A 15532-nucleotide genomic window follows, 5' to 3' on the forward strand; every position below is an offset into this window, starting at 1 on the left:
TCATGCCCACAGAGGGACCGAGGGGGAGCCCCATCCATCAGTGCCCACTGAGGCAGGCCTACAGGACTCGGTCATGGATGTGGAACCTAAGGCAGCTCTATGACATGGCTGCAGCCCCTCTGAGCTGCGTTGTGGAGCTATTCACACATGGTAGTGAGAGAGCCATACCTTTCCACACAACTGGGAAAATAGCCAAGCTAATGAGGGACCATAAGGCAAGCTGAAGGTCAAGCACAAGCTAGCACAACACCCCCCCCCACCAAACCCTGCCCTCCCCCCACCCCGAGGTGGGATGTGTGTAATATTCCACAGGCACTCCTGGCTGCCCAAGAACAAAGGAAAGGAAAGAAAACAAATGGTTAACTGACACAGATTACAGTCAAACAGGACAGGAATCTCCATTAGTTTACAAATGTCTTAGTAAGTTACAAGAAAAAGGCAATCTTATCAATAGCTCAATCTCCAGAAACCTGTGTACTCAGTTTCCTAGAGCCCTGATATCACCCTCCCCTCCAAAGTGATAGGGGGAACAAAGGCAAGAAGGAGATGACAGGTAAAATTAAATTTCTTTATAACCAGCAGCCCAGTAACAAATGCTTGAGGCAAATACAGAGTATAACAGTTCTCCAGCAACTTCCTACTGTCTTAATGTTAATGCATTACTAGAGGGAAAACAACCTTAGCTTGACAATAGCAAGACCCCTGGCATCTTGTGAGTCCTCTTTAACACGTAAAAGTCCTTCAGGAGGCCCTCCTTTTGCCTTTACCTCCCCCAACTCCACAGTATATAACCTGCCACTCTTCACAACCCCAGTGCAGCTCTTTCTGCCTATGGATCCTGTCCCTGTGCTTTAATAAAACCACTTTTTTTTTTCGCACCAAGATGTCTCAAGAATTCTTTCTTGGAAATAGGCTCTGGACCCCCCACCACTCCAAAACCCCACCACTGCCACCTGTGGACCCTGAAGACCCTGTGCCAGCCCTGACCAAAGTCCTGGAGGCAGTCCTGTCTTCCCAGGACCCAGATAAGGTCCTTTTCCTTATTAATAGGATTTCCAACCATAGGCCTTTCTACAGATCCAGGAGCTGTGGTATCACATGGCTCCAACCCCACTCAACTATGATCCCAGAGGCAAAGCCACCATCCCTGAAACCCAGCAGAAGATCTTTATCTAGTGAAAGAAGCCTCTAAATTAGATGGAAAGAAGTGTTTGCTCCTTCAAACGCACAGACCCTAATACTAATCCCACCTGTCTGCATACACTACCAGCTGACCTGTGAAGAAGGCCAAGCTGAACACCTACTGCATAACATACAACAAATATTACCTAACATTATATATTTACCATGACACATTAAAACATATAAAGCTACCATAATCAAGAGTGCGTAACGCACATACATAAATATATTAATATATTACTAGTACACAAGAGTTCTCAAAACCAATGTGTCCGACTTCTGGCTCAGGTCACGATCGCACAGTTTGTGAGTTCGAGCCTCACGTTGGACTCCATGCTGACAGCTAGAGCCTGGAGCCTGGAGCCTGCTTCAGATTCTCTCTCTCTCTCTCTCTCTCTCTCTCTCTCTCTCTCTCTGCCCCTCCTCCATTCATGCTCTGTCTTTCTCTCTCTAAAATAAATAAACATTGAAAAAAATTATAATAATTGTTTTTTAAATAAGGATGGAATTCTAAATCAGTATGCCAAACGGTTTATCAATAAGTCGTCCTAAAACAATTAGCCATGTTCTCTGGAGGAAAAAATGTGACTGGATCCACTATCACACACTACATGTCAAAATAAATTCCATTCAGATGAGAGATTTAAATGCCGTTAAATATGTTTAAGAAGAAAATTATAAAATCTGAATAAAATCTACAGTTTGAAGAGACTTTTTAAATCCAAGCAGGAAATGCAGATAGTCTTGTAAAAACTGCAGAATTGCAGATGGATTCAATGGAATTTTTTCTGGCCATTGTTTTGGTGTCTGTTCCATGAGACAACCAAACTTATTTTGACACCAAAAATGATGATTCTGATAGAGGGACATCAAATGACTTCCTAAAATTTACAGATGGAATCAAGGCCAGAAAGAAAAACCATTACTATCTGGCTCCCAGTCCTCTACTTAGAATTCTAGACCACACTGCCTTCCCCACAAAAAAAATCTGCTGATACTGAAATTTGTGAAGAGTGTGTGACTCACCTTGTTGTAGGTCGTGTTAGGATGTCCCTGGAAGGGGACAGCCCTCTCGCCAGCGCGCCCGAAGAAACTGAAGGGCAACCAATCACCGAGCGCCAGCACAACCCAACGGAAAGCCCCGAGCAGCTCGAGCTCGCCAGAACGAACTGAAGGTCAACCAGTTACTGAGCAACAGCACAACCTGGCACGAAAGAAAGACCCACCCGAACCTAAACCCGGAACTGCTGCAGCTTAAAAACCCTACCCCACCATACCCGGGGCGACTTCCCTGACTCCTCTCACTCCTTGAGTCACGGAACCTCGCCCCGAACCTTAGTTCCCAATAAAGCCTTAACCTGCAAAAATTCTTTTTGACTCTAACTCCTATCTTTACCCCGCCCAACGCCTGACACTAACAGGTCGTGGTCACTTATGAACTTCGGAAAGCAAAAACAGGATCAAAACAAGTTTATTATGGCCAGGCCAGACAGGGAAATACAACAGGTCCTGAAAGTCTGGCCCCGAACAAGCTTTGGGAATGTCTCATAAAGGCTGTATCGACCACTCGGGTAGCAAAGGGTGGCAGTTTGAAAGGGCGGGCACCAATCACACAGTGTTGTAGGTCTTTAAAATATGAGGCGGGCACCAATCACACAGTCCTGAAGAATTTTAAAATATAACTTGTTGACTCTAGCTAGTTGAATGCCGAATCATGTTGTTCACAATATTAGTCTTCTATCTAGTTCGAACAGAATGCGGTGCCTGAGAATGGGGAAGGGTGATTACGCCAAGCAGGTTTACAGAAGCTCAAACAAGCAGTTAAGAGGGAGTTTTATCTCTCAGTAACTCAGCAAATGTGGTTTTAAGCAGAACTAATATTTTGGGAACAGGAGAAAGCCCAAAACAAACACTGGTTCAGCATCTCACAGTCTGTGGTCCTTCTAAGCTTACATAGGTCATAGTTTACTCTTGGACTACAGGAGGCTAGCTATGTTTGCCCTTTACAACCTGAATCAGTCAACCAACAAACTCAAGAGCAGAGTCCTATAGAAATTCACACTGCTGAAGATATTCCAATTGCTGCAGAAGTGCATGCAATTTCTGAAGATTATGATATAGAGACAGAAAACAATTCCTTGATAGTCTCCACAATCAAACTGAAGGGGAGACTCCAGCTAAGCTTTCCAAAATTCTTGGCAAGAGCCAAGCTTTGAATGTGATGGCCCAGCAGAAGTAGCCTTTACTGAGAGCTAATAGCAGTGGCATCTAGAAATGTGAACTTTGTGAGTTCAACAGTAATGAGGGAGCATAAGGCAAGCTGAGGGCAAAGTACAGGCTAACAGCACCTCTCCCCTCCCCCCCCCTCCCCCAGGTGGGATATGTGTGATGGTCCTCAGACACTCCTGGCTGCCTAAGAGCAAAGGAAAAGGACAGAAAACAAATGGTTAAACTGACAGGGGTCTCCTTCAGTTTACAGATAACTTAGTAAACTGCAAGAAAAAGGCAATCTTATCCATAGCCTAATCTCTAGAAACCTACAGACTCTGTTTCCTGGAGCCCTAATATCACCCTCATCAAGATGTAAGGGGGGTTTAAGTGCTTGCCATGGTGATGTGGGAAACTAAGGCAAAGGAAAAATCAAATTCCCGGGGCACCTGGGTGGCTCAGTCGGTTGAGCATCTGACTTTGGCTCAGGTCATGATCTTGCAGTTCGTGAGTTTGAGCCCCGCGTCAGGCTCTGTGCTGACAGCTCAGAGCCTGGAGCCTGCTTCGGATTCTGTGTCTCCCTCCCTCTCTCTACCCCTTCCCCACTCATGCTCTGTCTCTCAAAGATGAATAAACGTTAAAAAAAAATTAAAAAAAAATTAAATTCCCTTATGGCCAACAGCCCACTGGACAAGTCCTTGAAACAGGCAGAGTGACCTCCCTCTAGGAGCTCAGCTGCCTTGATGATGACACTTTGCTAGGGGCAAAAGGGTATCTTGGCTTAACATTATCCTGTTTGCCCCGCCCCAACCAGGATCCTGTGAGTCTCTTTAAACACATAAAAATTCCTTTGCAAGCCTCCTTTTTCTTTAACCCCTGAGTATATATTGGAAATTACACTCCAAGCATATGGCCCCTGATATACATCTGAAGGCTCTCATGGCTGAGGTTTTACTAACAGTAATAAATGATGTTTTCCTAACAACAACCAGCCCCTCAAGATCCTGGAAACCTTGCTTCCAAAATACCTTAGAGACTTTCTCTATCCCTGACCCCCTCCCAACCTGAGGATATATAATGAGTTACCCATCACGACCCCAGTACAGCTCTTCATGCCCATGGGTCTTGTGCCTGTGCATTAATAAAATCACTGTTTTGCACCAAAGACATCTTCCAGAAGTCTTTCTTGACTGTTGGCTCTGAACCCCACCATTACTCCCAAAACCCTATCAGCAAATATTTTCCTGATTTAAATCAGCATATGATCCTGAAGCATAAGTGTACTGATTCAGATGTGTGTCAAGCATGCAAGGACAGTTTCTCTACCAATGTGCTTCTGATCGAACACGCAAACTGCGTGAAGATGAGCCCTACATTTATTGATACTGTGACTATAAAACAGTGATTTTTGAGAACCTCAGCCAGCACACTGCAGACACCCATTTTATTGACCACCTTTATTGGTGTGAGCTGCACAATGTACAGTTCTCCTCATGCAGTGACCTCGACCTACATTTCCGGGAGCACAGCTGTGATGAATGGTACTTGTGTCAGTTTTGTGAGCATGAAACAGTCGATCCAGAAGACTTCCACACCCATGTGGTAAGTGGACATAACTAAAGAGTTAATCATAAATATAACCACGGAGAAGATGGACAGCTACAGCCTCTTCAGCAAAATTACCCCTGACAAATGTAAAAACTTCTTTGTATGTCAAGTATGTGGTTTTTGGAGGAGACTTCTTGCAAATGTTAACAGGTGTGTTGCTACAGGGATACTTAAATTTCTCCTCATGCTTGTGATGACTGGGAAAGGCTTTTCAAGGATGCTAGAATATTGCAAACAGTTGAATTCACATTTATCTGAAGGGGTTAATTTATGTCAATATGGTGAATATTCGACAAGACCAACTGAAGAATTTAATAGTCATCTAGATTTCAAGCACTAAGCTGACTTACCTTATAAATGTAGTGACTGCTTTATGGGGTTTAGGAAGTGAGAGAGAATTAAGAAGTCACCTTCAAGTCCATGAGACAACTTGATTACTTTCTTTAACTTCCATAATGTTAATGTAAAATAATAAATTTGAGTTTTCTGGGGATGTTTAAAAAAACAAATGTTTGTACAGTAAAAGATGAAACATTAGGGTTGCCTGGGTGGCTCAGTTGGATAAGCATCTGACTCGATTTTGGCTCAGGTCATGATCACACCGTCCTGAGATCAAGCCCCCCATTTGGGCTCCAAACTGGACATGGAGCCTGCTTAAGATGATCTCTCTCTCCCTCTGACCCTCCTCCGCGCTCTCTCTCTCTCAAATAAAAGATGAAACTTTAACATAGCAACCGAGATGACCAGTTCTATAGATACATAAAACACATTTGATGATGCACATGAAAACGATGTTTCTCTTTTTATTGAAGAATAATTGACATACAATACTGGATTAGTTGCAGGCATACACATAACGCTTTGATATACATACACATCATGAAAGGGTCACCACAGTAAGTGTAGTTAGCATCTGTCAACATACAAAGGTGTTACAGTGTTACATTGACCATATTCCAAATATGGGTACGCTATATCTCTAGTCTTCATTATTTTATTTATAACTCAAAGACTGTATCTCTTATCCCCTTCACCCATTTCCTCCATTCCCTCCCATTCCCCTCCACTAACTCTTGAATAGATGTGACCCTCAGTCCTGCACAAAGGCCATCCAATGAAAACCACAGCAAACGTGATTAGGGGAGGAACTTTATAACCATGCCTGAAGAGAAGAATGCCTGGTATCAGTGCGATCTCACAAAAACAGATATGCATATTTGACACAGAAAAAGGAAAGATTTACAGGAACTGTCATAACAATGAAAGCAAGGCATCAACGACTAGACTTTAGCGTCGTGTCCAACGTAAATGACAATGAGGAAATCAAGGCCTAGAGACGGGATGGACTGAATGCGGTAGACAGACTATGTGATGGACTCTCGGGCTTAACGATAAGGGACGTGCAAGGAGGCCGGCAGGAAACCATTTACTGCACAAGCTGTGGGGTGAACCCATTGGCGCCCTGCGGGGAACTGGCCTCGCCCCCCGCCCGCCCCCGCCCCCGCCCGTAGCCGCGCCCCCATACCTGGTTCGGGCCCCAGCCTTGTCCTCCGGGCAGGATCCAGGCCTCAGGCCCAGCGCGAAGCCCACGCTCGAGGGAAGCCCAGTTCCGCCGTCTGAGGTGGAAGTCCCGCCCCTCGATTCCCGGCAGGAAGCGGAAGTGGCGTCACGCGCTCGCCGGGGTCTCCGGCAGCTTCTTGGCGCAGGGTTGAGCCGGTTGGGCTGGTAGCGGTCGGACGTGGGCCGGCCGTGGTGGGGAAGGCGTGAAGGGAGGCAGGAGGTGGGAGTCCAAGGCCGGTTTTAGTCGGGGTCGCCGATGGGCCTGCTTAACGGCCGGGCCGCGCGGCTCGCATCCGCCTAGACCTCCCGACAGGCCGCTGAGGCCGGCGGTTCTGGCGCGGAGCCGCTGTGGTCCTGCTGGGAGGGCGCGTGCGCGGGGTGTTCGTGGCCACTGTGCTCGCCTGTCCTGCAGCGTGCAAGCGGCCTTTGTGACTTTTGTCCCAAAGGAAAAGAGTTTCTGCTGCTGGGAGTGGCCCAGACTCCGCCCCGTTACTCGCAGCCTCAGGGACCCGGCCGGTGAGCGTTCTGGAAAGTTGGGTCAGCGGGGCCTGTGTTTCCTTTCGGTGGGGAAGGGAAGAGGCAGTTTTATCTGAGAATGTGGCTTTGTCTGCGCTCGTCTTTTCTTCGGGACACACTGTCTTAGGCAGGTGATATGCTTTCTCGGCTGTGTGTAGTGTGCATGTTTCAGTACCTAGTTATACACACGTGCTCCACTGGTCTTTGTACTAAAGAGAAACCGTTTTCACGTCGCTTTTCCTGAGACCCTCCTGAGCCTGTCCATTCCCACCAAGTTGCGAGCCAGGGAGTCCGGGAGAAAAGAATGGAGGCGTGAATACTCCATTTTCAGAATAACTGGATTTCCCATTAACAGGGCATTTGGACTGTTTTCCATTTAGTGGAAAGGCATTTTTCTTTCATAAAAGCTTAAACCTGAAGGAAATGTAAGCAACTACTGCTATGAATGTGCGTTCAGGTAGGTTCACCCATTTTTGCATTTTGCGTGGTTGCTTCTTCTAGATAAATGTATTTTTCAGTGGACTGTTTGAGAGTAAATAGGAAATAAATTGTAGATGATGCTTGACCTTCAAATACTTAGTAACGCATCTTCTAAATATAAGGACATTGTGCTACTAAAACCATAATACATTGATTTCACCCAAGAAAATGAAAAATGTTATCTAATATCTGCCCTGTAAAAACTAAAGTTTTTCACATTGTTTCAAAATACGTTTTTGGATGTTTCTGGATCTAGGATGCAATCAAGGTTTATATGACAAGTTTTTATGTCTCTAAGCCTCTTTAAAGCTAGAGCAGAGGGGTGCCTGGGTGGCTCAGTGGGTTAAGCCTCAGATTCTTGATTTCAGCTCAGCTCATGAAATCCAGCCCTCTGTTGGGGTGACAGCATAGAGCCTGTTTGGGATTCTCTCTCCCTCTCTGTCCGCCCCTCCCCGGCTGGCACGTGTGTTCTCTCTTGAAATAAATAAATAAACTTAAAAAAAAAATAAAGCTAGATCAGAGCCATTTTTTCTTCATAATACTGACTTGGAAGAGTCACATGTTCTTTGAAAACTTGTACTTAATGCTATTTGTGATTTTATTTCCATGGTGTGTTTAAATGTTTTCTTTATTTCTTGGAATTTTAGAAAGTGGTAATTGGGTTCAGTATAGAGTTAGTAGACTTTTTGTCTGAAAGGACAGAGGTAGTACATAGCTGCAAGAGCAGCTGGCTCTGGGGTTCTAAAATCCCAGGTTCTAAAACAGACCGGGTTCTGTTACTGGCTGCTTACAAAATCAGAGAAGGGGGTATTGTTGAAACACCACAGGAATGTACGTCAGTAAGGCCCATGCCACGAAAATCAGCTACCTAAAGACTAAATTGTAATGTTACCCTGTAATAATTTGTATATTAAGCAAAACAGGAAGGACATAGGAAAAGTGAAAGGCGTGTGTGTGTGTGTGTGTGTAGTACATAGTATATATAAATAAACACATGCACATAAATAAATACAACAAGCATAGACAAAACATGTCAACCCAGTATATTTTAGGTTTAGTTTAGGTTTCTGGAATTGGCCTTGAGGCGATTGTCCATCGTTCACTTCTTCAAGGCTAATCCCCTACTTCCGGGCCTTGGGTGCGTTGGGTGTTGGCATTCGTCTTTGCAGTTCCCCCAGCAGTGTTTGTATTATTTCTGGATGAGTATGTCCAGTGGTGGGGTATTCCAGGATCCTCCTTTTAGATTTTCCTGCCATAATGGTTCTTACGCTACAGGTCAGAGATAAGGGAATTCTGCCAGGTGCCAAGAATGTCTGTATTGCAATTACACATTTAGACGCTGGGGAAAGAAAACCACAGAGTGGTAGCTTGCTGCAGCTGGGTTTAATCTGAGTTCATTGGAGTTAAGACTTTTTTTTTTTCAACTTTTTATTTTTTTATTTTTTTTTAATTTATTTTTGGGACAGAGAGAGACAAAGCATGAACGGGGGAGGGGCAGAGAGAGAGGGAGACACAGAATCGGAAACAGGCTCCAGGCTCCGAGCCATCAGCCCAGAGCCCGACGCGGGGCTCGAACTCACAGACCGCGAGATCGTGACCTGGCTGAAGTCGGACGCTTAACCGACTGCGCCACCCAGGCGCCCCTGGAGTTAAGACTTTTTAAAAAGTTATCGACCATCAGCCTCCACTTTGACTTGGTGGTGTGCCACAGTGATATATTGGATCCTTAGTACTTAGTGTCCTCTTAGAGATGGTGTGGAATAGTATTTTCTTTTCCCCCGTGTATAGTCATTCTCATGAATGCTTATATGAAGGATCTGTATGAAGATTTATAGTATGGATTGTGGTGATGGTGCAAAATCCTTTGCTGAAGGGGTTCTAAGTTTAATTTGTCTATGTCTGGAAGTTGGGTAGTGGGCTGTGATTTTCCACTGGGGTGAGTCAAGTCAGAGTTTTGGTTATTAGAGACTTATTCTTACAGACATCAAGTAAAATTCTAGTACACAGGTTGGCATACTGTGGACCCTGGGTCAAATCTGGCCCTCCAGCTATTTTTTTGTACATAGAGCTTTATACAAACTTAAATGTATTCATTGGTTCTTTGAAACCACAATGACAGAGTTAAATATAGCACAGGGACTATTTGGCCTGCTTTGCTTAAAAGGTACTGTATGGATCTTTAGAGAAAGTTTGTTGACCTCTGCTATAATAGGCTGCCTGTCTGTTTCGTTGCAAGGGACTAATTAGTTTCCGATTAGTTAGCCACCACTAAAGATCTCTGCAGAACAAAGCATTCTGATTTCCTGTTTCATTCTCACTGGTCTTGACAGTTCATGTGCCCACTTTGTCTTTGATAGTTAAGTGTTGCCTACTTGACTTCTGCTACTCTGGGTCCTCCTCATTCCTACTGAAATCAGGGAGTCCATCTCAGTGATGGTATATCACCTACAATCATACCTGACCTATAGAGGAGAATAACCACTTAGGCTTCAAGGGTGAAGGTGCTCCACTTACCTGTTTCTCAATAAAGTTGTGGAAAGAGTGTTCTGTTCCCTCAAGATGGGATGGGGAATGGGGGCTGTGTATCACACATGATAAATCCGTTGCAACATTCCCATCTCCCTAGGATTTGCTCCTTCACATTTTGTTGTGGAGTTCTGCTGGTATGTGAACTCTTTCTGCTGGTATGTGGGTCACCAATGAGTCTGTGGTGCCATCTAAGCTGTTAGAGCTTTCCCCAGATCCATGAGCTAGAATGTATTAAACCCAGACTGTCTAAAAAGCGCACCCATGTCAATGAATTTGGCCCAGTTTATTTGTTGTATTTCAGCCTTCTAGGTTTGGCATGCTTACAGCTGTTTCTCCCGTAGGGTACCCAGATTTCTTCTCCATATTACTGGCGTTGGAACTATTTTGTTGTGCAAGCTATTTTATCTTGCACTGTGTTGTATTCCTGTTACTGTGGATAGTGAACTGAACTACTTATGTCACCAGGGGCATAGCACGTAGTTTGGGTGGGTCTTGAGGAGGAGCATTTGCTTCCAAGACTTCTACCCCAAGTGAGATTTTTCCTCAGTATTTTTAAGCAGAGGAAGGCTCATTTCAGAAACGAAAGGGCAGGATAATTCCCTAATATGGGAGAGTCAGTGTCTTACGGATTCAAGATTGTGAGCTTCCTGTTGGTCCGACTAGATGTCCCCATTCCACTTTTCAAGTACTCGTTCCTCTCTCATCAGTGCCCTAATTTTCACACGAACAACTAGTTGAGACAGCCATTCTAATTGTGTTATTTTTACCTGTGCAATTAAATTTCCTGTTTGATTTTCAACAGTGTGAGTCCCGTGGCCACAAGAAAGGTGCTTTTTAAGAGCTGTCTTGAAGCTTTCTGGTTCTCAGAACTTGAATTGAGCTTGTCGTAGTAAATCTGAGCATGTCATTTCGTGTGCAAGTCCAGCCATAAGAATCCTTGTACTCATCACTAGTGAGGTAGCAGCCAAACATAGCATTTACTTGGACTCCCAAGCAAGTGCTTTTGTTTGCCTATCTTCACAATGAGCTACAGGTGATAGCTTGATTTTCATAACGCAGCTGAATGTCTTTCCCATTGTCAGGGAGCTTAGCTCCTGGCTCCAGAACAAAGACTTGATGAAGTCACACACTTGATGAATCTCCACATCTCATCTCTACCAGTGTACCTCCTGCAGTCACTGTCCGTCTCAATTTTGTATAAGTCTGGGTGTATGATCAGGAGACAAAAATCTCTCCTTGATTTCTAGATCTACATGGGAAGAGTTTACAAAGATGTAAAGAGCACTCTATCCTAGAACTGAACAGAATAATAAGGTAAGATTTGTAGGGGTGCCTTCTCCCCAAGACTGGGTCACATCTTATTTGTGAAGGTATCATTGCAGTCCATTGCTTGTGAATAAGTTGGCTGGGTTTCCTGGGGCAGAGGTGGTCAGCAGGCATTGGGCAAGCATTTGGAATGCAGACAAGCCAGGTATCCACAGGAAATAAGTGTTCAATTTGCAGACATTCCTGGCTGGTGGGTAAGTGCTCAGAAGACTGAGATCCCCATACGCTTGTATTTCTAGAATAATTAACTGCATTTCCCAACACTTGGGATATATACTTTGTTAGAGACTGTTCTTTAAGTGTAATCTAGATGGAGACACATTTAGTGATGTAAAGTAGCTTAGTGGTCTTGGTCAACAATCACCGGGTGCCCTCAATGAGCCAGGCCCCGTGACATGTACTGGAAAATAATGTTCTTCAAGCAGATGTAATGCTACCCTTAATATGCAAAGAGCTCTCCAAAAGAAAGGGGATCCTCCTGTCAGACAGCTTTTTGGGGAGATGAATATATTCTGTATTTTCCTTGTACTGCTCATTACACGAGTAAACATAAGTGTCAGAGCTCATCCTCAGAATACTTAAGATCTACGCATTTCATTGCATAGCACTTATATCTCAGTTAAAAAGAAAAACCAAAAGGAAAAATGTACAGGTGTGGCATGAAAGTAAACACATTTGGGTCTGTTCAGCCCAAAGGACTTCAGTTTGAGACCCCTGGCAGTAAGTGCAATCTGTACGAAGCATTTGAGATGCAGTATTTGTGGCAGCATGTAATTTCAGGGTTCTGGTCTTTTCATGGATAGAATGAAGTATCTTGGGTTGTGAGGGTTATTTTGGTTTATGGTAATGAAACTGGAACTTCCAGTGTTTGTCATCACTTGGATAGCATTCTGTAGATCAGCATTTGGGCTGCTGTTCTGTGTTTAATTTATTAAGAAATTATTAAGTTTTAACGTAGGAGTTATCCTTTGAACTGTATCAGATTAAAAGATAAAGTGAGTAGGAAGCCTTGTTAAGAAAGGAATAAAGGGGCGTCTGCGTGGCTCAGTCAGTTAAGCGTCCGACTTCGGCTCAGGTCGTGATCTCACAGTCTGTGAGTTCAAGCCCCGCGTCGGGCTCTGTGCTGACAGCTCCGTGCCTGGAGTCTGCTTCGGATTCTGTGTCTCCCTCTCTCTCTGCCCCTCCCCTGCTCATGCTCTGTCTCTCTCTGTCTCAAAAATAAGTAAAAACATTTTTTTAAAAGTTAAAAAAAAAAAAGGAATAAAAATGACATAAAAACTTGGTGAAAAACAGAAGTGATAATAGGAAAAGGAGGTTCTCCAGGAAGACTTCTAAATAGACCAGTGTGAAGCTGTCTGATTTGACATTGCTCCTTTGCCGGGGTGAGACGAAGTCCATAAACCTTAATTGAACTGAGCCTCAATTAGGACCCACTGAGGCTGTTGAATACTTGTAATGTCTTCTGAGTTTTATAAAACCTTTCCACCATTATTTTTCTTATCTTTTTGGGTTATTTAGAATAGCTTATGGTTACTTGCCTTGTTTGTCCTTACCTTGCCCAAAAGAAATCCAGAATATTCGTGTATACATTTGTGTTTGTATATAGGATACTCGATTTTCTCACCTGTTTGAATTTTTGCAACAATGATTGGATGAATCCATTTATAATTGAGTGTCTTGTCTCTTTGGAATGTTGGGCCATTAAGCCCTGGGACATTTGCTGTATATGTCACTGTTTTCTACTTAGTGCCTAGCACAAGACCACAATTTCTTAATTATTTGTGGAAAGAATGAAGGAATAAGCCCATTATGATAACTTAAAAGGAGGTTCAGGGCTCCAAGCCACTCTAAGCTCCATCAAATGAAGCCCAAGGGTGTTAACCAAATAGAACACTTCATTTTTATCCTCTGTGTACTATCCAGCAGTATTCTAGGCCAGTGCTGTCCAATGGAAATACAAATGTGTAGGTCATGTATATGAACAAAGCTTTCCTATACCTGTAATTAAAAAAAAAAAAAAAAAGGAGATACACTTTATCCCATCTATTCAAAATATTTCGGCATGTAACCCATATAAAAATTGATTTTAAGTTCTTTTCGTCATACCAAGTAGTCAGAATTCATTGGACATAAAATTTTTGTGACATGTACTTGATATGTGTTTGAATCGTGTAATAAATACAGTTGAGAAAGTAGATGTAAGTTTATCCAACCATATTTAAGTTCTCTAATAAGTGAATCTGCAAATGAGTTTTACATTTAAAATATAAAAATAAATAAAACTTAAAATCCTGTTTTACTAACTACCTACCAAGTACTCAATAGCATATGTAGCTGCTGGCTACCAAAATGGACAATGCAAGTCTAAAATGATGTCTGATTATTATTTGGGAATAAGAACCTCAGGAGATCAAACATTAGAGACAAGCCTATCTACATTAAATTCTGGATCTCTTTTTTACTAATTGGAAGGTGTTGGACAAATGATTAATGTTCTGTATCTCTAACTTTATCAGCTCTTAAGTAGGGCTAATGATACCTATTGTAGAGAATTGTTATGATAATTAAGTGAGCTGATATACATAGAGCTCCTAGTGAGAAAATGTGTCACATACCCTCAGGAAATTGTAATCGATGTTATTGACTTTCATTCCATAGATTATACCATTTTTAGTGAATCTCACATATGTCATCTGCAGAGAGAGAGCTAATGTATGATGTTTGATTGATGGATTAGTAATGCTTGCTGATTAATGATTGATGTGGAAAGGACTCCAGTTAACCCTGTGTCAAGAGTAATGAAAATTGCCATATTTACTTAGATTCTTAAGTTGCACTGAAGTGATCTTGGCATCAGATTTCGCACCAGGCAGATTTCACCATCAGTGTCCCAGGATGGCAGCCATTGATTTGACCCATGGTAAGTCATTGTTGATTCTCATTTTCAGAGGATTCTTAAATGTAACCCCTATACAATATAGGGTCCAGGGATCTGGGCCTAAGCAGTTAGGCTGCTGGTTCATTAGAACTAAAATTTGCCAGAGAATGCTGTTCTCTAAGTCAGCTTCCTGGTGTGTGTGCTTTGGGAGTTGGTGCTGCATAGTCCCATTGATGAGTTCTGTTATCTTGGGCAAATAAAGAATCAGATTTCCCAGGGATTGGGTTTCCATACCTGTAAAATAAGACTGTGGCCCCTTTCTACATGGGCAGTGTGTCTGGCACATTCTTTTTGTGGCTTCAGGTGTGGCTGGGCTACTCTGGTATTTTATGGCAATAGTGTGTATTTGCATGAGATTTCTTGAGTGTGTAGGGATATACGGGAATCTCAGAATAGGATGGAATGACTTTCAGGTGGGTGATTCTGGGAGATATGCTTGTGTTGCATTCTAAGAATCTAAGTGTTATTTTTTCCCTGAGATCTTTCTAGAGATCATTTTCCCCTTCATGAGGAAAACACAGAGGCAGAAAGGATGGTGGCTGTCTGGCTGAAAAATTATCATCAGGTAAGAAATAATCACATCAATCAACAGAATGCCGTATTTACATCTACCAGGTGGACACATTCCTTCTAGGCACATCTATGTCCTGAGCTTCCTAAAGCAAATAAAGCCCCATGCAAGGACTGAGTCCCAAATTGAAGCTTCCCTGGAAGTGGAAATTCATTGAAAAGGGATTACAGTGAAAAAGAGTCTCAGTATTTCAGTAATCAATCCTGAAACTCAAGGATTTCAAGTGCAGGCTTCCGCCTTGCTGTGTGTTCTGACATGGTAAGATGTAAGTGTCCTTTTCTTAAAGAATTCAGTCATTTTATGCTGTTTATCGAGAATCTGTAGCGTGCTCAGAAGTCTATTGCAATAGAGGGAAATAAGAAGAGAGCTCCTACTCTGGTTATGCTGAGATAAACTCATGTTTAAAAGGTGACATTAAAACCATATGAGTGCAGGCGAGCAGTGAGTGAGTGTAGATCGAGAGAAGAGTACCTAGGACCACAGAACCATGAGATGATAATGAGAAATCTCATAACCCTGCATCGGTATTGAGTCTCCCATCCTGAAAAAACGTGTTCCTTTGGGGTTTTTTGGTGAACGTTGGTGGGGATGTTTCTTAGGCCAACCCCGGTGTG

The 15532-nt window shown here is 43.1% G+C and overlaps 1 protein-coding gene, 1 long non-coding RNA gene and 1 pseudogene across 3 annotated transcripts in view; 2 read left to right on the forward strand and 1 right to left on the reverse strand.

The window, feature by feature from the left end:
- The first annotated feature begins 883 nt into the window (after positions 1 to 883).
- LOC131508635 (zinc finger protein 639-like) lies at positions 884 to 5432 on the forward strand (annotated as a pseudogene).
- A 351-nt stretch (positions 5433 to 5783) lies between these two features.
- Positions 5784 to 6611, reverse strand: LOC131511086 (uncharacterized). Its single transcript, XR_009261337.1, has 2 exons — positions 6524 to 6611; positions 5784 to 6160 (listed from the first exon to the last, which is right to left on the reverse strand). It is a non-coding gene; the product is annotated as an uncharacterized LOC131511086 (long non-coding RNA).
- Positions 6606 to 15532, forward strand: part of LOC131511048 (zinc finger protein 426-like) — a 35037-nt gene continuing 26110 nt past the window's right edge. Inside the window, exons 1-4 of one of the 2 annotated variants that reach the window (XM_058728864.1) lie at positions 6606 to 7531; positions 11331 to 11397; positions 14232 to 14329; positions 14827 to 14912. In XM_058728864.1, coding sequence (XP_058584847.1) covers positions 7516 to 7531; positions 11331 to 11397; positions 14232 to 14329; positions 14827 to 14912 — 267 coding nt within the window. In that variant the 5' untranslated portion in view covers positions 6606 to 7515. The other variant, XM_058728868.1, reaches the window with a different exon arrangement.

This window comes from Neofelis nebulosa, chromosome 4 (assembly GCF_028018385.1).
Source record: "Neofelis nebulosa isolate mNeoNeb1 chromosome 4, mNeoNeb1.pri, whole genome shotgun sequence".
In the NCBI taxonomy this organism is placed as follows: domain Eukaryota; kingdom Metazoa; phylum Chordata; class Mammalia; order Carnivora; family Felidae; genus Neofelis; species Neofelis nebulosa.